Genomic DNA, 23894 nt, shown 5'->3' with positions numbered 1-23894 from the left:
ATAGATTCTCTCATGACACCAATAGGCAAATACACATATATGAAATTGAAAGAGTCCCAAAGACACAAAAATTCAATATTCAATATCAACACCTACTATGGAATATATCATATTTAATTCATTCAGATTGTGCTGTGCAGTGATAATGAACAAGAATTATATTGAATTATCTTATACCATTACAGTAATAGCAAATACACAGTAAACTACTGATAATTAAAGATCCACAATATCTTAAAATTAAATTTTCAGTCATAAAATATTCTTCCTGCAGATCATCTTCCTTCACTGTGACATTTCTTCTCATTCTTTGGTTTTCTCCCAAAATCTGCAAATTAATCAGGGAAATTAATTCAGTGAAAATGCCCAATCGTTTCAGCTGAATATTAGTTAATCATTTCTGAAAGGTGCTTGTGGAGAGTCTTTTCAGTTCATGAAAAATCTCTCCACTTAAAGGGAAATTTGATTTCCTTGCAGATACCTCCTTAGAAAGGGGCTAATGCTGGAAAGGATGCTTACTTCCTTCTAGATATGACGGTACCAGTATCGTATTAATAGTTTAACTCTGCAAGTATCATTAGTCCTTTCTACAGTGATCAAGCACAGATACATAGAGTATTTTGATTCTGTTCACAGAAAGCTACATGCATGAAATTGAGCTAAAAGAAACTGAAAGGTTTAATTTCATTTTCAGATGCAAATATTTACCAGATCCTCCAAAATGATCAAATATTCGTGACACTTTATCACACTTGACAATTTTGACAATTTATATAGGGGGAAGCGGTATTGTAGTGGCAAGGTCACTGGACTGGTAATCCAAAGGCTCATCATCTGGGTTCAAATCCTATTACAACAATTGATAGAATTTAAGCTCAATTAAATTTGGCATAAAAAGATAGTCTAATAGTGACCATGAAACCATTGTCTTAAATATTCATTAGTGTCCTTTAGGGACAAATCTGCAGTCCTTGCCTTCCCCAGCCTACAAGACCCAGTAACAAGGTCCACAGCAATGTCACAGCAATACAAAGTCTAAAAAGAATGAAACTAGTCACACCACTCAGTATCAACCTAGGCACTGGAACCAGTGAAGTCAGCCTTGTTGACCCTGCTTAGTAACATCAGGGGGCTTGTGCCAAATTTAGGAGAGCTATCCCACAAATGAGTCAGGCAACAGATTCACATAATCATACTGACCTAATCATACTACACAAGGTCCCAGACATCATTATCACCATCCCTGGGTATGCACTGTTCCACATATAGGAGAGATCCATGTAAGGTGGCAGCACAGTGATACACAGTCAGGAGGCGGCTACTGTTGGAATCTTGAACATTGCTTCTGGACACCATGAAGTATCGTGTCTTCATGTCAAACATTCAATGAAATGTCCTGCTGATTACTACTGATTACACTTCCACACAGTTGATGCATTACTACTCCTCCATGTTGAACACAAAATGAATGAAGCACTGAGAGTAGCAAAGTCTCTGAATGTGCACTGATGGGGGACTTCAATGTCTATCATCAGATTGGCTTGTTAACACCACTACTGGCCAAACGGGTTAATTGCTATAGGACAAAACTCCTAGACTGGGTCTGCAGCAGATGATGAGGGAACCATCAAGAGGGTTAAATCTACTTGACTTAATTGTTACCGATCTATCTGTTACTGATGCATCTGTCCGAGACAGGATTTGGAATAATAACTGTCATTTCAGTAATAATGGTCCCAAATGCAATCCTTTATTTTGAATGGATTAACTTTCTGTGTTAGTTTATTGAAAACAAAATAAATTACAAGTTATGAAACTGACATGATATAACCAACTGATTGATGTATTGGAAACTTGCAGATCCACAGCACAGTAATTACCAGGCAGAGTCACAGCATTGTATGTGCATAGTGTCATTAAAGGGGAGCTCTCTTCAAATTAAAGTATACATATCCCTTCTTCCTAAAAGATCGTTGAATGATTTACAGTAAGAGGTCACCCTCTAAATCCCTGTAACATATAAGTAAGTTGCTGTTATGCCAAGATCCTGTCATGATGATTTTGGCTGGATATGCTATTGATTTTTAACAGTTGATATCAAAGATCTGAGTGCCCAGCAGTGCACTGAAACAGCCCAACAATGCCAAAAACGAAGAATAAGGAAAGAAAGAGGCACTAAATCAAAATGGATTTTGAAAGGGAAATGATGCTCCTCAGCCCCTGTGGTACATTCACCCCTTCCTGTTATATGCTGGAACAAAAATTGGATTTTGGTTTGTTGATCACTTCATTTCTCCACCTCTAGCAGGATTCCAGCTACCTTTAATTGTAGCTTGAAAGTATTAATTCTGTGTCTGTTTGTTTATGTTAGCATAGAACTCTTGGTAGTAGCAATAGTCTTTTTCTCTAGTACACTGCCTCTCTCACATACCTTGCAGAAGTTAGTGAAACCAAGATTTTTTCTTAGTGCTTGCAGAAGGCCATGCTTTCTAATAAGGTTTGCTGTGTTTGGTGGTTTTCATGATCATACAAACCAGAATGTTTGTACTTTGGGCCTTCACATTTCAATGACCTGTGAAGATTGTTCTGCACTTACATCCATCCTCAGAAACATTTTGACAATACCTGCATATGTCAATTTGTGTAGTAAATCTATCTGGAAAGCTTCCATGTGGATGGATGCAATCACTAATTCAATACTCACACTGTGAACCATTTTCTCAGCATCTGCTCATGAAGGAATCTGTGGATTATGGAGAAGTCTATCTAAGTAACATGAATTGATCAAAATAACATGAGTTGATGAAGATGCATGTTTAAACTAACTCTGAATTATTGTTATAATGTACTTTATATCATTTGAATTTCTGATCATTTAAGTCTGTGTAGACCTTCATTCCTAATTGTTAAGCAAACCTTAAAACTTGCTCTTCTGCATCAGTCCAGAAGCTCAAACCATCACTCTGAATGGTGTTCAAATACTTTGAATTATTTTAGGAGGTGGGCTGTGTCCCAATTTTAACTAGGGAATATAGTGGGCATTTTTTACAATCTGCCTTTGACCTTGCATTATTAGCTGTCAATTTGACCAATTCCCTGGTCAAGTGAGTTGAGCTGGTCTCTTGGTGGGAATTTTATCTATTTACTAGCAAGCTGTGTTTTCATTCTTCAATGCTTTAACCAACAAAAACATCAAAGATTTTTACCATGCACTTTAGCACAATTTAAGACTTTCAATCATGTGCCTCACCTATAGAATAATTTTCTTACTCAGTGCTTGAGTTCAGTATGTCTCAATGTTTTCCACTTTTTTTCCATGCCATGTAACCAAAAATTGTATAGTAATCAATAACTAGGATTGATCACCTTCATGGGTTATTTTACTTAGAACAGGAGAATACATTATAAGTTATGACATTGCAGCAACCAACTGATATCTGTGTGTGCAGCTTATAAACCCCCAGGAGAATAACAGCTAGACAGAGTTTCAACATTGTATACTCACTGCATATGGAGCCCTTCAAGGCAAGATATATGTAGTCCAGATGAAGTCTATCTTCTCAATGAAAATATTGGTCGTGTTGTGTTGCACTATCACTGTGCTAAGCTGGATAGATTTTGAACTAAAGTAGCAACTCAAACTGGACATCTGTGACAAGCTGTTGGCCATCATGCAGCAGAATTATAGTCAACAACAATCTGTAACCTCATGAGGTTGCATATCCCCAAATCTATCATTGCCAGCAAGCCAGGGAGAAACCATGATTCAATAAGGAGTAAGGGAAGGTATGCAGGGACAGTGCTGGCTGTACTAAAAATAGAGTGTCAATAAAACTCCAACCCAGGGCTACTTACATGCCAGATAGTGGAAGCAACACGATGTTGACAGTGCTAAGTGATCAATTAACCATTAAATCAGATCTCATTCACTGCAGTCCTGTCATAGCCAGTTGTGAATGATGATAATCAGGACAAGGAGGTTCCAAAAATATTCCCACCTTCAATGGTGAGGAAGCCAGACAGCAATAAAACAAAAGACTTGTGCTCCAACATTGACAATGCTGTTGGCCAACATGTTCCAATACAACTGCAAGACTGGCAATTCCCTGGAAATGTGAAAAGTTTCCCAGGTATGTCCTAAGCATAAAAAACAGGACAAGTCCACTTTTGGAAATTGCCACCTCATTAGTCTACTCCCAATCATCTGCAGAGTGACACAAGGCCATCTACAGTGCTATTAAGTGGTACTTGCTCAGCAATAAACAGCTCACTAACTCTCAGTTTGTGTCCTACCAGGGCCACTGAGCTCTTGACATTATTACAACCTTAATCAAACAAGGACAAAAGAGATAAACTCAAGATGTGAGGAAAGGATGACTGCCCTTGACAGTAAGGCCCCATTTTAACAAGTGTGGCTTCAAGGAGCACTAGCAAAATTGGAGTTAATAGGAATCTGCTAATAGACTTTCCATTGGTTAAAGTAATGCCAGGACAAAGGAAAATGGTTGTGGTTGTAGGATGTTTATCATCTTGGTTTACCAGCATTGTTCATAACTCATGAATAAAAGAAAAAGGTACCGGGATTAATCAGACTATGAGTTGGCGAAATCAAATTGTGCTTTGCACAGACTGCCCTTTAAGTGCTGTGTGTCTGGTTCTGGTCGCCCGTGAGATAAAGGAGAAAATTTTGAATACTGGAGGCAATTCAGAAGTAGAGTCTGATCCCTAATATTAGACAAATAAGTTATAAAGCAGGTCTTTGGACTTCTCAACTTTGAAAAGCACCATATGGGAGGTGACAATGAACAAATACAGTTCACAAGATCAAAATAATAGTGAAAAATTAATCCCATCATATCATTTTAAACAAAACCACTACAACAGACAATGTAAAACATTTAAAGATGAAAATGATCTGCATGGGAATGAGGTTAAGGAAGAAGTCAAAAGCTTCTTGAACTTACTTAACGATTGGACTTCCATCACCCCTTGGGCTCAGGTTGGCAAGATATAAACAGTGGGGTCCTGCAGTGCTTGGGACCCATGATTCACTGTCTGATTTGGATGTGGGGAATAAATGCAAGATTTCAAAGTTTTCAAATCATGCAAAACTTTGTGGGAATATGAATTGTGAGGAGGATAGAATGAGGCTTTAGAGTGGGCAACAAATATCAGATCAATAATAATTTAGGTAAGTGTGAAATATCCACATCCATAGGAGGAACTCAGGTGTAGGATATTTCTAAAATAGTGAGAGATTGGAAAGTGCTGATATCCAAACGAATTTAGGTGTCCTTGTTCATAAATCACCAAAAGCTAGCACGCAGGTGCAGCAAGGAATTTGGAAGGTCAACGCTGTGTTAGCTTCTATTGCAAGAGGATTTGAGTGCAGGAGCAAAGAGATCCTGCTTCAATTGTACAGGACACTGATGGGGCTATACCTGGAGCATGTGTGCAGCTCTGAGAAAGGATATTCTGACCACAGAGAGAATGTGGAGGGTTAGAACTGGACTGATTCCTGGATTGCTGGGATTGTCCTGTGATGACAGATTGAAGTGACTCTATTCTCTGAAGTTCAGAAGAATGAGAGTTGATTTTACAGAGACCCATAAAATTATTAAAGTGTAGACACTGGTTAATAGGGCCTGGTATGCGGGAGCACAGTCTCAAACTGAAAGGTAAGCTAATTTAAACTGAAAAGAGGAGGAATATCTTCGCTTTGAGAATGGTGGATCTGTTGAATCCTTTACCTCAGAAGGTGATGGAAGTCTAGTCATTAAGAAAGTTCAAGACAGATATTGACAGATTTCTAGTTATTAATGACAACAAGAAATGTAGGGATAGCACGTGAATATTGCACTGAGGAGAATAATCAGCCAAGGTCTAAAATGGCAGAGTAGGCTCAATGGGCTGAATGGCCTATTCCTGTTCCTATGTTTTGATAGTTCAATAGATTATAGAGGAAGCTAAATGAGGGAGAGGAAAATTGATTTGGAAACTGGATAGGCATATTGATTAGATGGGAACAAATAAGACCAACACAAACTGGTTATAATTTTATGCAATCAAGACAAAGCAAAAATGAAATAAAAACAAAAGTAAGTCTCTGGTTATACTTACTAAATTTGGATTTTACTCTCTCCAGTTCTTCCAGCCTTTTCGGTATCTTCTGTGGTACCTGTGGCGATTCCATCTGTTACGCCTTCGTCTGCCCCAGCGACGCCTCCACCAATACCACCATCTTGAACCATGTCTCTTCCTGCAATGTCTGTATCTTCGACCTCTGCCATATCTCTGACATAAAAATTATTAGTTATATCTCCAATTCGAAGAATAAGGAGGTCTTTGTGTAGATGTTTCTTGAACAGAAAATCTTAAAAATCTCTCTTAATCAATTAATCAGGTCTTCTTTATGATCAAACGTATTGATTGCCCAGATTTTGACTTCAGTGACCTATCTCTGCATAGGCAAGTTTAAATCTCCCGCAGATAGCAATGTGCTAACAACTTTATAACACAGCTCCTGGTAGTGGAGTTTTACAAAGGAATCTGAGTTCTTTAGTTGGGCAATTTGATGGTAAGCTTTAACAATGGAAAAAAGGAGCCAAGTTCCTCTGAGGTCAGGTTGGCTTCTGGAAAGGAAAATAGTTGAGAAGTGGAAAAGTGGAATCTGAGGTTTGTGCTAAAGTATAGATTTACAATAAAACCATACTAAATCTCTGAGTCTGTCTCATTCGACACATTGACATCAGTATAAAAAATATCTTAAATGTTCCATGATGTGATGAAATCACATAGGGTTTAGAGTCAATTATAAACACAGCAGAATAGGTGCAAATTCAGGACATATGCATGAGTTTCATTTTTACATGGGGGCAGAGCTACATTATGGAGAGGCGCAAACAGGGTATGTTTGGTTGGAAAAATGAAAAACAGTTTTTCTTTTCATGTAAGAGATGAGTAAGTGTTGCGATTCAAAGGGCAAAGAGTATATTTGAATATAAATCACAGAAGGCTAACAATTGAGAAGGCAAGTAGTGTAAGTTGCCTCTAGTACAAGAAGGTTGAAACATAAAAGCAAGGGAGCCCTTTGAAATTATCAAGGGCTTTGGTGAAAGTGCATCCTGAAAAATGCATATCGAATTAATCTCCTTACTGAAAGAAATGTCATATTCTTTCAGTAAGGGCAGCAGTTATATGGAAACACCATTACCTTCAAGTTCCCCTCTAAGCCACTCAACGTCCTCACTTGGAAATATATTGCCATTGTTTCACTGTCGCTGGTCAATATCCCACCCTAATAGCTTTGTGGGTCAAACCACAGCAGGTGGACTACAGCAGTTCAAGAAGCAGTTCACCACCACCTTCTCAAGGGCAACAAGGCAGCCAGTTGCACCAACGTTCCATAAATGAATTTTTTAAAAAAGCACAGTAAAGTGGTTGAGTAGGTGGTCAGCCATGATCTTGTGAATGGCAGAACATGAATAAGAAGCCAAATGACTCACCTCACTTCAATTTCTTCTCTACTTATGCTGGATGGTTTCAAGTTGAGGTTTTATTTTGACAATTTGTGCAATTCAGGTCTCCTTTGTATCAGAAAGATGTTGTGAAACTTGAAAGGGTTCAGAAAAGATTTACAAGGATGTTGCCAGGGTTGGAGGATCTGAGCTACAGAGAGAGGCTGAACAGGCTGGGGTTGTTTTCCCTGGAGCGTTGGAGGTTGAGGGGTGGCCTTGTAGACGTTTACAAAATCATGAGGGGCATGGGTAGGATAAATAGGCAAAGTCTTTTCCCTGTGGTCAGTGAGTCCAGCACGAGAGGGCATAGGTTTAGGGTGACAGGGGAAAGATATAAAAGAGACCTAATGGGCAACTTTTTCACGCAGAGGGAGATACATGTATGGAATGAGCTGTTAGAGGAAGTGGTGGTGACTGGTACAATTGCAACATTTAAAAGACATTTGGATGGGTATATGAATAGGAAGGGTTTGGAGGGATATGGGCGGGGTGCTGGCAGGTGGGACTAGATTGGGTTGGGATATCTGGTCAGCATGGACAGGTTGGACCGAAGGGTCTGTTTCCATCTCTATGACTCTACTTCAAACCAGATTTCCAGGATGTTGCAAACCATTATTTAATGAAACAAAGTTTTCAAAGTCCTGCAATTTACCTTTCTATTGCATTTTTCTGATGATTCACTGCTTTCCGATGAAGATGATTCACTGCTTTCTGATGATGACGATGGTGGTGATTTTGTTGTTGTCGTTGTTGTTGTGGTCATTGTTGATGTTGGTGTCGACGTTGATGTTGGTGTTGGGGTTGAGGTTGATGTTGGTGTTGGGGTTGATGTTGATGTTGGGGTTGGGGTTGAGGTTGATGTTGGTGTTGGGGTTGAGGTTGATGTTGGTGTTGGGGTTGATGTTGATGTTGGTGTTGGGGTTGAGGTTGATGTTGGTGTTGGGGTTGATGTTAGTGTTAGGGTTGGGGTTGATGTTAGTGTTGTGGTTGGAGTTGGTGTTGGGGTTGAGGTTGCTGTTGTGTTTGGAGTTGGGGTTGATGTTGGTGTTGTGGTTGAGGTTGATGTTGTGTTTGGGGTTGGGGTTGATGTTGTGGTTGGGGTTGGGGTTGACGTTGGTGTTGTGGTTGGGGTTGGGGTTGAGGTTGATGTTGTGTTTGGGGTTGGGGTTGATGTTGTGGTTGGGGTTGGGGTTGACGTTAGTGTTGTGGTTGGGGTTGGGGTTGAGGTTGATGTTGTGTTTGGGGTTGGGGTTGATGTTGGTGTTGTGGTTGGGGTTGGAGTTGAGGTTGATGTTGTGTTTGGGGTTGGGGTTGAGGTTGACGTTGTGTTTGGGGTTGGGGTTGATGTTGTGGTTGGGGTTGGAGTTGAGGTTGATGTTGTGTTTGGGGTTGGGGTTGATGTTGTGGTTGGGGTTGGGGTTGATGTTGGTGTTGTGGTTGTGGTAGGAGTTGGTGTTGATGTTTGGGTTGAGTTTGATGTTGGGGCTGGTGTTGATGTTGGTGTTGGGGTTGGTGTTGGTGTTTGAGTTGAGTTTGATGTCGGTGTTGGGGTTGGGGTTGATGTTTGGGTTGAGTTTGATGTTGGTGTTGGTGTTGATGTTGGGGTCGGTGTTGGTGTTGATGTTGACGTAGGGGTTTGTGTTGTCATGCTTGTGTTCATGCATTGTACCATAACAAATGGACTTTCGTTACGTCTCACTTCAACATGGCTGGTGCAAGTAGCAGTTTTCTACAAATATAAAGGCTGAGGCTATAATTCAGTAACAGTAATAACGAGTGGCATATTGAACTAAAGCTCACACATCTGCATGAAATGTACTGTAAATATCAAGGGCTTTTATTAATACAGTGAATGTTGGGCCAGATTCCTGGGGAGGGACAGTCCCATGCAGATTTCCAATCTCATTGTTCTTTTTAATGGAAGAACGGAGTTCCACATTTCTGGGAAATGATCTGCTCAGGTCTCCATTAGTTATGTTGCGCCACTCGAGCAGTTCTTTTGCAATGTTGAACTGTCAGAGGAAGGCAGACCATATCCCCACTTCACAGCAGTCAGTTGCTGTATTCTAAAAATGCAAGAGTCCACACAAACACTTTGACAGCTGCTGTCAAACAGGAGGAACATTAGATAAGTGTGATGTCAGAGTGCTGGGCGGATAGGATGCCAGATGGTGAGCGGGCTTTGTACCTAGGTAACTAGAGTGCTAGGTGGGTTCAGAGTAGAGTGACAGCTGGATATTTGATATTCAGAATTCTGATATCCAGCATTGCCAGAACAGGACAAAGGACTTTGTAAAGATTGAAATGGATACCTATCTTATTGCAGTTAATCATTGAGATAATCTGACTGTATCAGATCAGCGAGGCTACTGAGACAACGGGGTTGTGGGCAAATCCTGAAACTATTCAGAAAAGTATTTTTAATATTTATATAAAGATACTTTTGCTACATTCTAGCTCCTCCCTGACTGACATGATAATAGTCTATGTATCTCTTTGCTGAGATACCACAGTGTTTGAATCCTTTCCTTTAACTGTTTCCTATGTTTTGAATATATTATCAGGGGGAATGCTTTGATATTTGAGTCTGTGGAACCACACCCATTCTGTTTAAAAGCCTTTGATAATGGTAACCATCAGTCATAATCTTTGGTGTACAAGCCAAGACCTATTGCAACTAAACACCAACTCAATTCGCCTTTTTTCCAAACGCCCCAGGCATGCCTCCACCTTTACTTAAAACCACTGTATTCAGACATATTATTGACCTGCTTCTTTCTCCCAAGTCTCATGATTCCCAATCCATGCACAGTTCAATTGTACTGCTTTCCAAAGACATTCAAAAAGAATTATACCAGTCACCATTTTCACAGGAGGTCCCACAGGCCAACTCCGGAGCAATGTGTCCTGAGTTAACCAGACAGACCAACAGTGAATCAAATAAGCCATGTCACAGATGAGGCAGGTGATGGCCCTGGTGGTGTTATTACTAGACTAAAAATTCAGAGAGCCAGGTAACGTTCTGGGGACCTGGTTTGAATCCTGTCATTATCTATCTCCTTATAGAAGATCTTTGAATTCCCTTTACGCAGACCACCAGTCTAATCTTGTTTTGCCTCTAATATTTCCTTTTTCACTTCTTCTTTGCACTTTTAATATTAATCCAGATTTTTTTTGTATTGTCAAGGTGATATCTTCTCTATGTACCATTTTGCTCCAAGGCAACAACTCAGCTTGATGTCTGTTTGCAGTAGAAAGTAGTCTTAGCAAGTTATGAGAAGATTTGTAGCTCAGGTTGAGGTTCTGGATGTAGGTTTGCTCACTGAGCTGTAAGTTCGTTTTCAGATGTTCCGTCATCATACTAGGTAACATTGCCAGTGAGCCTCTGGATGGAGCACTGATGGTGTAGCCCACTTTCTATTTACATGTTTGGATTTCTTGGGTTGGTGATTTTATTTCCTGTGGTGATGTCATTTCCTATGATGGTATCGTTTTGTGTTCTTTTTCGCAGTGGGTGGTAAATGGGATCCAAGTCAATGTGTTTGTTGATTGAGTTCCTGTTGGAATGCTATGCTATTAGGAATTCTCATGTGTGTCTCTGTTTGGCTTGTCCTAGGATGGATGTGTTGTCCCAGTTGAAGTGGTGTCCTTCCTCATCCATATGTAAGGAATCTAATGAGAGAGGGTCATGTCGTTTTGTGGCTAATTGGTGTTCATGTATCCTGGTGGCTAGTTTTCTGCCTGTTTGTCCAATGTAGTATTTGTGACAGTTCTTGCAAGGTATTTTATAAATAACATTAGTTTTGCTTGTCTGTATATGGTCTTGCATCCTTTTCATCCATCCTACGACAAGCCAAATAGAGACATGCACGAGAATTCCTAGAAGCATCACTTCCAACAGGAATTCCATCAACAAACTCATTGACTTGGATCCCATATATCACCCCCTATGAAAAAGAACAGGAAATGGCACTACCATAGGAAATGATGTCACCACAGAAAATGACATCACCAACCCAAGAAAACCCAAACATATAAATAGAAAGCGGGCTACACCACCAGTGCTTTGTCTGGAGGCTCACTGAAGATATTACCTAATATGGTGATGAAACATCTCAAAATGAGCCTTCCAGCTCAGCGATCAAACCTACAGTGGACAACAGTCTATTTGAACTCAAGCAGTCCATTTTTGCAAACCTCCATTGATGTGATTCTGACATAGAAAATCAGTTATGAAACAATCTGGACATGCTAGGAGCTACACTAGAAGCTAATCTAAGATTATCACCTGAGTCCATAGTGTGATGCATTCACATGTACTGAAAGCAATTTGCATCAATGCGCATGATTCTATTTTATGGAGACAAAATGAATTTGTAAGGATATTGCATACTCTTCACAAAATTTGTCATGGAGACAGCTAAAGTCTGCTGCATTTCTATGGCAATGCACTGACCTATCAGAATCTAACTGCCTTTCCTGAGAATTAAGATTAACAGGTTCTTGCTGAATCTCCATGCCAGTGATGGCCCAACAAATCAGCACCCTTTTCTTATAGTGTACAAGGTACTGCCACTTTGTTCAAGACTGTTTCTTGTGGCATTGTTATGAAGGTGCAATATAAATGAGGAAGAGTTGGGAACTGAGGATGTGTTCTAAAGGTAACTATTCAGAAATGGGAAGGAATAGCCTTAGCACAACTATTAAAGGATAAGCAGGAAAGAATCAATTGAGGGCAGTCCCATTCAGCTGGATAATGGAGGAAGTTCGTATTGCATCAAAATTAGAGCTGTAGTTCATTATACTATTGCCCTATCACTGACCCTACTTTGTTCCATGTTAACAACAGAACCTTCCAAAGCTATCTCTGTAATGCTAACTCACAAATGGATGCTTTATTACCTATTGCTGTGTGGGGGTCAATGTGAATTATCAACCATTGCAGGACTAAATTTCATAGCATGGCAGGTCAATATGTCATTTTAAGGTTTAATTAGAACAAGGCAGTAAATGGTTAGCATTGTAATACTCACAGCATTCGGGGTAGTTAGCAGTGTACAATTTGACGGATCCAATCCAGAATTTACAGCACATACAGTTTCCTGAACATCGATGACAAATTCAAAATCTGTTGCACCTTCTCCTAAATCAGTGGCCTAAACAAAGGGACAGAGTTACACTTAATGAAATACATTTCAGATAACACTTACAAACAATAACACAGGGCTTGGTTTTCCTGGCTCAATTGATTCCAAATGCAAATGTGCTGATTAAAAAGAAAATGACGATGACGTTGCATAGCTAGAAATATCACCTCCTCCAATTCTTCAGGATTTTACTTTAATTGTGATGGTGAATAGAGTTGGACATAAGCAAATTGAGATAAGCTCTTCAGCAACATCTAGTGACTATGGTAAATAGCCTGTTTCTACCATCTTCTGAATTCAAATTTCAGCCCCATTGCAGATCAGCAGGTGTTTGCAAAGGGAAATATTATTGTAATATTTACAAAATAAATGTAAAGCTAATAGTTCTTGTTGAAGAATAAGAAAGAAATGTTAATAATAGGTTATTGGGCAGAATATGCCATCATACATGAGTTCTTAATATGATATAAACAACTAATTGTTCGATTACAGATGACACTGACTTGAACTATGATACGTCTCAACGGTACTTTTCTCACAGTAAAAACATTCGCACAATCAACAGAAGAATTTTCTTTTAATTGTAAGTCAATAAATTCAATAAATCCATGGAATTTCGAGGCACTTACAGCTATTGTGAATTGCAAAATCTTAAAGCACTTACTATTTTCTTTAATTGTAAGAAGGCAGAACTTACAAATGGGTCCCCTAAACCTGACTCATGAAAATTTGAGTTAACAGCCAATGATCAGAATAACAAATCACACCCTAATCATTCCAGAGCTCACTCAATATTTGTCAGAACAGCGGAAGATCTGGTCTACAGTGAAATTGAAGAGAAATATTTAATTTTGTCTGCTTTCCTGTGTCATATAGTTCTATTCCATTCTTCAAATGGCAATCTTATTGAAGCATACAAAATCCTGAGGGTGTTCAATGGTGTGGGTACGATGAGGATGTTTCCCCTTCCAGGAGACACTAGAACTTGAGGACTCAATTTACAAATGAAGGATCATCTGTTAAGATGGGGGATGAGGAAATTGTTTATTTTATTCAGAGGGATGTTAGTAAATCAAGGGCTCTTTCCCAATGAGTAATGAGGATAGGATCATTGAGTATTTTTTAAGCCTAAATTAAGTAGAGTCTTGTTTAAGGAGGGAATCAATGGTTAAAGCTGGTAAACAGAAAAATCGAGTTGAGGTCATAATCAGATTAGCCATGATCTTACAAATGATGAAGCTTGTTGAGATCCTTAATATCCTACCCATGCTCCTATTTGTATACTCACAGTTTCTCTCTGCCTGTTGTTTGTTTCTTTTCAATATTTATATGCATCAGGCCATGCAAAACAATAGAGCACATTATAGAACAATGATATAATCAGACCACAATCATTGCACTCCACTCAGTTAATTTCATTCATACTCTTACCACTTATTAACTATGTGTCCAAATATATCACAGGATGCAATTTATTTTGTAAGGAATGATGTGCGTCAATTTCCAATTTCATAATCAATACAATCCAAGCCTTAAATATTTTTGGTAACTTTGCCAACTATTTATTATAACATCAATGAAGTAAAGAAGTGGTGCATTATCAATTTAAGTAAATAATCTCAGAGGTATGAAATGTTCTGGCCTCAGTTGTTGGATCTTTCAGGATGTAGCAATAGCATAGTTACAGATGAGTCCCATCCTGATTTCAAGCTTAGCAATATCCCAAAATCCTGTTAGGTACTTCAAATCATTGAGTTGTACAGCACAAAAATAGAGCCTTTGGCTCAACTTGCTGACCAACCTGGAATGATTAGGATGTGATTTGTTATTCTGATCATTGTCTGTTAACTCAAATTCTAATGAGTCAGATTCAGAGGACCCATGTGTAATTTCTGCCTTCTATATTGAAGGCGTTATTTCAATGTGAGTTATTCATAACATGAAAAGGTGCAAAAGAACTTAGTATAGACCAATCTAGGAAAAGGCATTGACACAAATTAGCACAAAAGAATGTGTTTGTGATTTTTGGAGGCCAACCAACTAAGTCCCAGGTATGATACAAGGTGTGTGATTTATATATTATATTTTAATAGAACTTATTTTAGTGTTTGAGTTTTGAACCAATGGCATGTGGCTTTTGGTCTCTGTATATGAAAGGATTTAATGATTAATTGTCATTATTTTGAAAGCACGTTATTTTCAAATGAGTATGAGAGAGAGTGACTTCCTGCAGTGGTAAAAAACTGTTTGCAGTGGGAGAGTTTTGCAAGTGGACAGAGTAATTATTCTTGGGCATGAGCTTGCTTTTAATTAGAAGGCTCAGGGTTTTTTTGTTTGTTTGTTTCGGGAAAAATTCAAAGTTTGGAACTTGTTTTCAATTTGTGAAAGATGCAGTTGAAGTTGGATCGAGTCATAGAGTGTAACAGCACGCAAACGGACCCTATGGACCAGCACATCCATGGCAATCAAGTTTCCCAAACTGAACTCGTCCCACTTGCCTGTATTTGGCCCATATCCCTTTGAACTGTTGCTGTCCATTATCTGTCCAAATGTCTTTTAAATGTTGCAACTGTACCTACGTCTACCATTCCCTCTGACAGTTCATTCAACATACGAACCACTCTCTGCATGAAAACTTTGCCCCTTGAGTTCCTTTTAGATCTTTCTCCTTTCACCTTAAATATATGCCCCCTATATTTGAAAACTCCTCTACCCTCAGGAAAAGACCTTTGCTATTCACTTTATCTATATCTCACATAACTTTATAAACCTCTATAAGGTCACCCCTCAATCTCCTACGCTGCTGTGAAAAATGTTACAACCTATCCAGTGTCTCCTTATATCTCAAATGCTCCAGTCCCAGTAACATCCCAGTGAATCCTGTCTGAACCCTCTCTAACTTAATAATAGTCTTCTTATAGCAGGGTGACCAGAAATGTACACAGTACTCCAAAGGTGACTTCACCAATATCCTGTACAACCTAACATGCCATCCCAGCTCCTATACTCAATGGTCTGAGCAGTCAAGGCAAGCATGCTAAACACCTTCTTAATCACCCTGTCTACCTGTGACACAATATTCTAAAGAGCTATGTACCTGAATCCCTGGGTCTCTCTGATCGACAACATCACCCAGGGCACTACCTAAACTGTATAAGTCCTGTCCTTGTTTGTTTCACCAAAGCAACATCTTACATTTATCCAAATTAAACTCCATCTGTCACTCCTCAACCCATTGGCCCAATAGATCAAGTTCCAATTGTAATCTTAGATAATCTTCTTCACTGCCAACTATCCCATCAATTTTGGTGTCATCCAAAAACTTAACTAACCATGCCCCCTAAGTTCTCATCCCAATCATTTATATGAAAGACAAACAATAGTTGACCCATCGCAGATCCCTGCAGAACGCTACTGGTCATAAGCCTCTGGTCCTAAAAACAACCCTCTACCCATCACCCTCTGTCTCCTGCCATCAAGCCAATTTTGTATCCAATTTACAAGCTCTCCCTGAATCCCATGTGAACTAACTTTATGAATCAGTATACCATGTGGAACCTTGTCTAAGGCTTTACTAACCCGTAGACAATGTCTACCATTCTACCCTCATTAATCATGTTGGAAACAGAAAAGTTAGAAAATCGATTAACTTAGTGGAAGGGCTTTAGTTTCAAAGTTCTTAACCAGAAATATTTGGTTAGGAATCTGAAGGAGATATTCAAAGCTGAGAAATTATAATTCCATTCGTAAGAATACATAAGCATGAGGCTATCAAATTTGACAAGGAATTAACGTAACAGGCAGGTCAAATCTACAGATGTGATAGAAAAGGGAATTCTCTCTGGTGATTAAATACTGTAAAGAGATATTGTTGGATATTGTATTGTATTCAAGGAATTGTATGCTTACTGTGTTTTGAAGCCATTGAATTGTGCTCCATATGAATAGCTTGTACTTTTTTGCATAATAAATATCTGTTTTATTGTTAAAAACAGATCTGGAGCATTATGTACTTGCGTGTCAGTAATTGACTACCTCAAAAGAAAAGCAAAATATTATTTATTAAGCCAGATTTTAGTCTGTGATCTCAATCATACAATGATAATATCAGTTGGGGTCATACCACAGGACTTCATTGCAGGAATTCTTCAAGGTCATGCCCGAGCCAAAAATATAATTAACTGCTTTATCAGTGGCCTTTCCCTCAGCATAAAGAGAGAAGTAGGGATGACTTCAGTGTTCATTACTTGAAGGTCCTTGGAAGGCATAGGATAATGAGGATATGGCAATGAGTCCTTTAATATGGATTCCTTTTGTTTCCTTCTCGACTCCCTCTCCTGGTTCTTTGGCTCATTTTTCAGTGCAAAGCCTTGATTAATCAGAGTCAAACTGCCTGGTTTAAACTTAATCAAATTGGCAGTTAATTGTCACTTGTCATTGAATTGATGCATTATCCACAACAACATCTCTACCAATCTAAGTCCTCTTGTCGCAGAATTAACAATCTCTTCTCATGCAGTATGAAAAAGTTGTTGTGAATTTCTTGTAAATTGTCACAAAGTGTGCAAGATGAAAAATTTTGCCAGGATGTGTTTTTCTGCAGTATTCAAGTTCCTCACCAAAAAGAAATTATACGTTGTGAAAACCTTTCCCATGAATACTCACATTACTGATATCTTAGACTTCTTCAGACTTTTCATAACCTGTAGAGTACCAAGCAAACCTTTCTGGTCAGGAAGTTCCCACAAAATAAAACACTTACACAGAGGTAGCTTATTGTCTTAACTGTTCTCAACAAATTCCTTTTCCTGGGATCAGCTACTTGAATATTTGACTTCAGTCAGGTCTCCTTCAGACTGAATTTAGAAGCTTTTAATTATTTTGTCTTTTTAAAGAAAAACTTGCTCATCCCAGTTTATGATAAGCAAATGGCTCAATGTTTTATTTCTTTTCCAGTCATAAAACCTCACAATATCAAAATAAAATTCATAATTCACCAAGAGGCCTTCGGTCATGTGCTTTCTGAACCATATTAGCTTAAAACCATAGTTTAAAAAGACTGACCTAGTTCATGGCTAAACCCTTCCATAAAGAAAATTAGAACCCAAATGTTACTTATTGAAATCCAAATATCCAAAGAAAAGATATTAATAGCTATAAATGACACATCTTTCCTCATAATTTACATAAGAGTTATTAGACAATGAACATTTGTCTGACATTTAACAAATTAAGTTCCAAATATTAAAACTAAATAATTGTAACACAATTTTCAATGTACTTTATCCTCTATTCTTAATAAATGAGAGTCATTGCATGTTTCAATAGCTTGTTTTCAGAAGTGTAAATAGTAAGCTGAAACATAATATGAATATTCAACTTGTGAGTTATTGCATTCTAAGTCCCTTCACTAACTCATTCACAAACACTTTATATTTCCCACTCACAAGTGCTTTATGTTAGTTCATTCATAACTCCTTTTCTAACCCACTCATAACTCCTTACTATAACACTGTTTCATTCATTCACTCATTCATTCATTTATAAAACTGCGGTTCTGTAGTATTTTTTACTGTCATAAGATAAACCAAATTTAAAACAACCCTTTCAAACCCATTACTACATTTTCACACCTTATCAGTCCCTGCTACCTCTGAATAAGTGTCGTGCATAGAACAAGACCATCCCCACCATCATGTCTCCAGAAAACATTCTAATTATAATCAGCCCTTGCCAACTATCTCCCAGACCCGAATGCATTACAGAACACCAAACACTACCCCTTATTAGTATGTACTTGTTAAATGCCTTTTACCTGGACTGTTACCCCTTTCAGAAACTAACAGCCAAAACAGTGCTTAAGTAAAATTCACACCAGCAAACAGTAGACAAATCTCATAACCCAGTTATCATAATCAGTTTAATATCCTTTATTCTTTTATTAAGTATAGGTACAATTTCTAACTTATTTAGAGCATATTGGCCTAGTTTTTTTTACTAACATTTAATAACTTAAAAGACAAAAGGGCAAACATCTCATAATTATGCCAGCAGACCAGATGAACATTCTTACTCCTATCAGGAGTAGCAGCTAGCTTTTAGTACATGTTTTAACCTAACTACTGTCTCCCAGGACAGAAGCTTAAAGGCCTGAAGGTCGATAAATGACCTGGACCACATGGACTACACCCCAGAGTTCTAAGGGAGGTCACTGAAGAAATAGTGGGGGCATTAGTGATTTTTCAGGTATCACTAGAATTAGAGAAAGTCCCAGAAAAATGGAAAGTTGCTAATGTGACACCCCTGTTGAAAAAGGGAGTAAGGTAAAAGTTAGAAAATTACATCCTAACCTAACTTTGTTCATAGGTAAGATTGTGGAATCCATTGTGAAGGATGAGATTTCTAAATACTTGAAAGTGTATGGTAAACTAGGGCAAAGTCAGCATGGTTTCATCAAGGGGAAGTCATGCCTAAAAAATCTGCTAGAATTCTTTGAGGACGTAATGAGCAGGTTAGACCAAGGAGAGCCAATGGATGTTATCTACCTGGACTTCAAGAAGGCTTATGAAAGGGTGCCGCACAGAAGGCTACTGGGTAAGATAAGGACCCATGGTGTTAGAGGCAAGGTGCTAACATAGATAGAAGCTTGGCTGTCTGGTAGAAAGCAAAGAATGGGGGTGAAAGGGTCCTTCTCAGGATGGCAACTGGTAACAAGTGGTGCTCCTCAAGCCTTAGTGTTGGCACCACAAATTTACACTTCATATATTAATGATCTAGATGACAGAACTGAGGGCATTCTGGCTAAGTTTGCAGAGGATACAAAGATATGCAGAGGTACATGTAGCATTGAGGAGGTGGGGAGGCTGCAGAAGGATTTGGACAGATTAGGAGAGTGGGCAAAGAAGTGGCAGATGGAGTACAACATTGGAAAATGTGAGGCCATGCACTTTGGTAGGAAGAATCGAGGCATGGACTATTTTCTAAATGGGGAGAATATTCTGAAGTCTGAAGTGCAGAGGAACTTGGAGTTCTCGTCCAGGATTCTCTCAAGGTAAACTTGCAAGTTGAGTCAGTAGTTAGGAAGGCAAATGCAATGGTGGCTTTTATTTTGAGAGGACTTGAATATAAAAGCAGTGATGTACCTCTAAGACTGTACAAGGCTCAGGTCAGACCACATTTGGAGTACTGTGTGCAGTTTTGAGCCCCATATAGAACATAGAACAATACAGCACAGAACAGGCCCTTCGGCCCACGATGTTGTGCCGAACTTCTATCCTAGATTAAGCACCCATCCATGTACCTATCCAAATGCCGCTTAAAGGTCGCCAATGAATCTGACTCTACCACTCCCTCGGGCAGCGCATTCCATGCCCCCACCACTCTCTGGGTAAAGAACCCACCCCTGACATCTCCCCTATACCTTCCACCCTTCACCTTAAATTTATGTCCCCTTGTAACACTCTGTTGTACCCGGGGAAAAAGTTTCTGACTGTCTACTCTATCTATTCCTCTGATCATCTTATAAACCTCTATCAAGTCACCCCTCATCCTTCGCCGTTCCAACGAGAAAAGGCCGAGAACTCTCAACCTATCCTCGTATGACCTACTCTCCATTCCAGGCAACATCCTGGTAAATCTTCTCTGCACCCTCTCCAAAGCTTCCACATCTTTCCTAAAGTGAGGCGACCAGAACTGCACACAGTACTCCAAATGTGGCCTAACCAAAGTCCTGTACAGCTGCAACATCACCTCACGACTCTTGAATTCAATCCCTCTGCTAATGAACGATAATACTCCATAGGCCTTCTTACAAACTCTATCCACCTGAGTGGCAACCTTCAAAGATCTATGTACATAGACCCCAAGATCCCTCTGTTCCTCCACCTGACCAAGAACCCTACCATTAACCCTGTATTCCGCATTCTTATTTGTTCTTCCATCTCTGGAAGGATGTTCTGGCCCTAGAGCATGTCTAAAGAAGGTTCACGAGAATGGTCCCAGGAATGAAAAGCTTAATATATGAGGAACATTTGATGATTTGATGGAGTTTAGAAGGATGAGAGGAGATCTAATTGAAACATAAAGAATACTGAATGACTTGGACAGAGTGGACAGAATGAAGATGTTTCCACTGGTAGGAGACACTGGGATGCAAGAGCATAGCCTTAGAGTAAAGGGAAGACATTTTCTAACAAAGATAAAGCTAAACTTCTTCAGTCAAAGAGACTCACTGATCTTTAATCTCATTACTTTCCCTCTAATCCCTTCTCTAGTGATAGTTATTGTATTTTCTTTCTTCTTTTTCTTTTGCACGTTGAATATTCAGTAAGTTTGGAATACTGTTATTGTCTTCCACTCCAAAGACTGAGGCAAAATATTTACCATAGTAGCCTGATCACTGGTTGGATCCAGAACCATAATGTTCTTGGAAAACATCCCAAATGCAGTCCATGAATACTGCCTCATGGCGACTTTGGTCAGTCGGCTTTCATGAAGATTAAAGTCACCCATGATTAATGTATTACTTTTGTTGAATATTTGGCTCCCAGCTTCTTTGTAGTCATGTCTCTATAGTATCTAAAGGATCATATTCATTTACCTGCACTTATGCCATTAATTCATTTATTTTGCTTTGAATACCATAAACATTCAAGAAAACAGCCACTAATTTGTCTTTTTGCCACTCTTTCTCCTTTTGACCCTATGTATTGCTGTTTTTCTATTTTTGTATCATCTTTCTCTTCCTGTTCACTTGGGTATCGTTGGGTACCGTGCCCTGTAATGCTGTCACGTCATCTTGCTTCATATGCTTATATTCCCCCTCTCCGAAACCCCCCAGCCCCTCTAATTAGTTTAAAACCCTATCTGCAGTCATAGTTACTTGATTTTCCAGGACACAGATCTCAGCATGGCTCTGTTTCCTATCCAGTTGCAGTATTAAGGGCCTCCCTTCTTTTACAATATTTTATTCAGATTTCAAGCATATGCTGTCTTTTGCTTTTGCTATTCTGATGGAGAGAGATGGACTTGAACCAACTGAATATTAGCTTTTCAACAGAATCTAATGGCTAGAGCCTCCTATTGTCACCTCTAGAATAAAACTGCAATCTCATCGCAGGTAAGTAAATGTTTGCACAGGGAAATCCTGTTATGGTGTTCACAAAGGAATTTCAAGATTACTCGTTCACAATGAAGCAATTGAAAAAGAGGTGGTGTCAAGAGGAAATAATAATCGAGTTGGACAAAAAAAGTACAATCATGCATGTGCTTCTAATAAGATGTAGATCTAATCCAAATAATTCCAACCTAAAATGTTGTAATTTATTGTCTATCTTTTGACTGTGACCAAATTTCTCAATCTAAATTCATAGCACGTTTCATAAAATGTGTAAAGCTAATGTTCATTACGAGGAAAAAACTAAAAGAAATCAATTGGATTTGGTGACACTTACATTTAGTACTTGGCAGCTGACAATACGGAAGAGATTATTCATTGCAAACATCTGATTCACTTGTGTAATTGTAGCATTTACTGCCTCAGGTGTCTGTGAATTGGTCGACTGATCACATGGAGTCCCAGAATCTAAAAGCAAAGGGAGATGAATATATTTTTGAGTGCTAGTCTTTTGGTTTAACATCCAATGTTCACAACAACAATTTACACAGTAAAATCATTCCTTAATGTATTTCAATACTTGCCAGAATAGTAGAGGATCTGGGCTACAGCAAATATGATAAAAATGATTTTCATTTTGTCTGTTTGGATATGTTGATAGACACTTCAGTTCTGTTCTTCTGTCTTTGCCTGCTGCCTGTTTCTATTCAACATTTATATACATGAGGCAGAACAACTCACATTCTGCATCAGTGATGTAATCTGACCACAAGTAATGCACAACTTCACTCATTTCGTTTCCTTCAAATTCTTCCCACTTGTTAACTATGTGTCCAAAAGCGTCACTGGGTGTCGCAATTTTTAATAAGCAGTGATGTGTGTCAATTTCCAGTTACTTAATCAAAACAATCCAAGCTCTACATAAATTGGTAACTTTATTAATTATTTGTCATGAACTTCAATGGAATAAAGAAGTGGTAAATAATCAGATTAAATAAGTAACTCATAAACATGAAACTTACTGGTCACTGCCTGGTTACTGGATATTTCGATAGGTAGCCAGCCATTCTAGTGCATCCAAACTTTCAATTAGCATCCCTTCTATTATCTTAATTATTTCCACTATAACTGATATGTTGGCAGCCTTCTCTTCCTTAATTATTGCCAGCATGAAATACCCAGTAAGTATTTTGGACTGATCCTGCTATCTCAGCATGTATCATTTCTTTGTCTCAAATAGGCCCCACCTCTCCTCCAAATACCAAGTGACTAGGTACATATGAGCAGAATATTTCCTTTTATTAACTGCAATCCTGTTTTCATATTCTCTGTTTGCTGGTCCTATTTTCCTCTTCATTTCCTGTCTCAGTTTGCTGATTTTGTCTGGTTCTTGCTTGAAGAATTCACCGAATATACATCACGTACACTTTGTTTCCATCTGATCATATTCCCCACCTTGCCTGTCACCAAAACAACTTGTCGTTAGTTCCCCTAGCCTTTCCTCTTCTTACTTTGTACCCAGCCTGTACATAAGGCATCTCCTCCTTGAAAATCACCCATTGATCTATTACTGCTTTCACTGTTGGACACTGGATAGATCCTCTCTTATCACATTACAGTTGGCGCTTTCCAAGTTTAGAAATTCTATTTTACGTTGCTCCTTGCTCTTCCTTTTTGCTTGTCCAGCCTTATGATACAACAATCAATGCTTATCTGAGTGCTCTGCCACAAATATTTGGTCAACTCTCCAAACCTCATTCCCAATCACCAAATGCAGCAATGCCTTATGTTCATATGAACATAAGAAATAGGGCAGAGGTATCAAAAACAGAAATTGCTTGAAAAGCTCAGCTGGTCTATCAGCATCTATGGAGAGAAATCAGAATTAACTTTTCAGATTAATAGGACACAGGGAATAGGTATGTCATTTGCCCCTCAAAACTGTTCGGCCATTCAATACAATCAGATCTAACCTGCTTGTGTTTGAATTTCCAGATTTTAATTAATCCTTGATAACATTTGATTGCATTGCTTAGCAAGAATCTATTTTTATAGTTGGATTCTTCTCCTTACCCTTTTACTGTGACATAATTTCAATGGCTGGTTGGGTAATTA

At 38.8% G+C, this 23894-nt stretch overlaps 1 protein-coding gene across 1 annotated transcript; it reads right to left on the bottom strand.

Annotated features, from left to right (window-relative positions):
• Positions 1 to 22454, bottom strand: LOC140481785 (uncharacterized). Its single transcript, XM_072578317.1, has 6 exons — positions 22364 to 22454; positions 22117 to 22247; positions 12551 to 12673; positions 8170 to 9246; positions 6121 to 6294; positions 1 to 328 (listed from the first exon to the last, which is right to left on the bottom strand). The coding sequence occupies exons 1-5, from the start codon at positions 22413 to 22415 to the stop codon at positions 6133 to 6135; spliced, it is 1545 nt and encodes a 514-aa protein (XP_072434418.1). The 5' UTR covers positions 22416 to 22454; the 3' UTR covers positions 1 to 328; positions 6121 to 6132.
• Between the last annotated feature and the right edge of the window lie 1440 nt (positions 22455 to 23894).

This window comes from Chiloscyllium punctatum, chromosome 10, assembly GCF_047496795.1.
Source record: "Chiloscyllium punctatum isolate Juve2018m chromosome 10, sChiPun1.3, whole genome shotgun sequence".
In the NCBI taxonomy this organism is placed as follows: domain Eukaryota; kingdom Metazoa; phylum Chordata; class Chondrichthyes; order Orectolobiformes; family Hemiscylliidae; genus Chiloscyllium; species Chiloscyllium punctatum.
The sequence above is the reverse complement of the archived record's forward strand: the minus strand, read 5'-3'. Positions and strand labels throughout refer to the sequence as shown.

What these genes read in the sequence shown, in the direction of transcription:
- LOC140481785 (XM_072578317.1), bottom strand. Translation starts at nt 22,415, where the DNA reads ATGAAAATCATTTTTATCATATTTGCTGTAGCCCAGATCCTCTACTAT. An exon ending in TGCTAACTACCCCGAATGCT is followed by an intron (nt 9,247 to 12,550) that starts GTGAGTATTACA and finishes TTATATTTGTAG; the next exon opens with AAAACTGCTACTTGCACCAG. An exon ending in CAGAAAAATGCAATAGAAAG is followed by an intron (nt 6,295 to 8,169) that starts GTAAATTGCAGG and finishes TTTTTATGTCAG; the next exon opens with AGATATGGCAGAGGTCGAAG.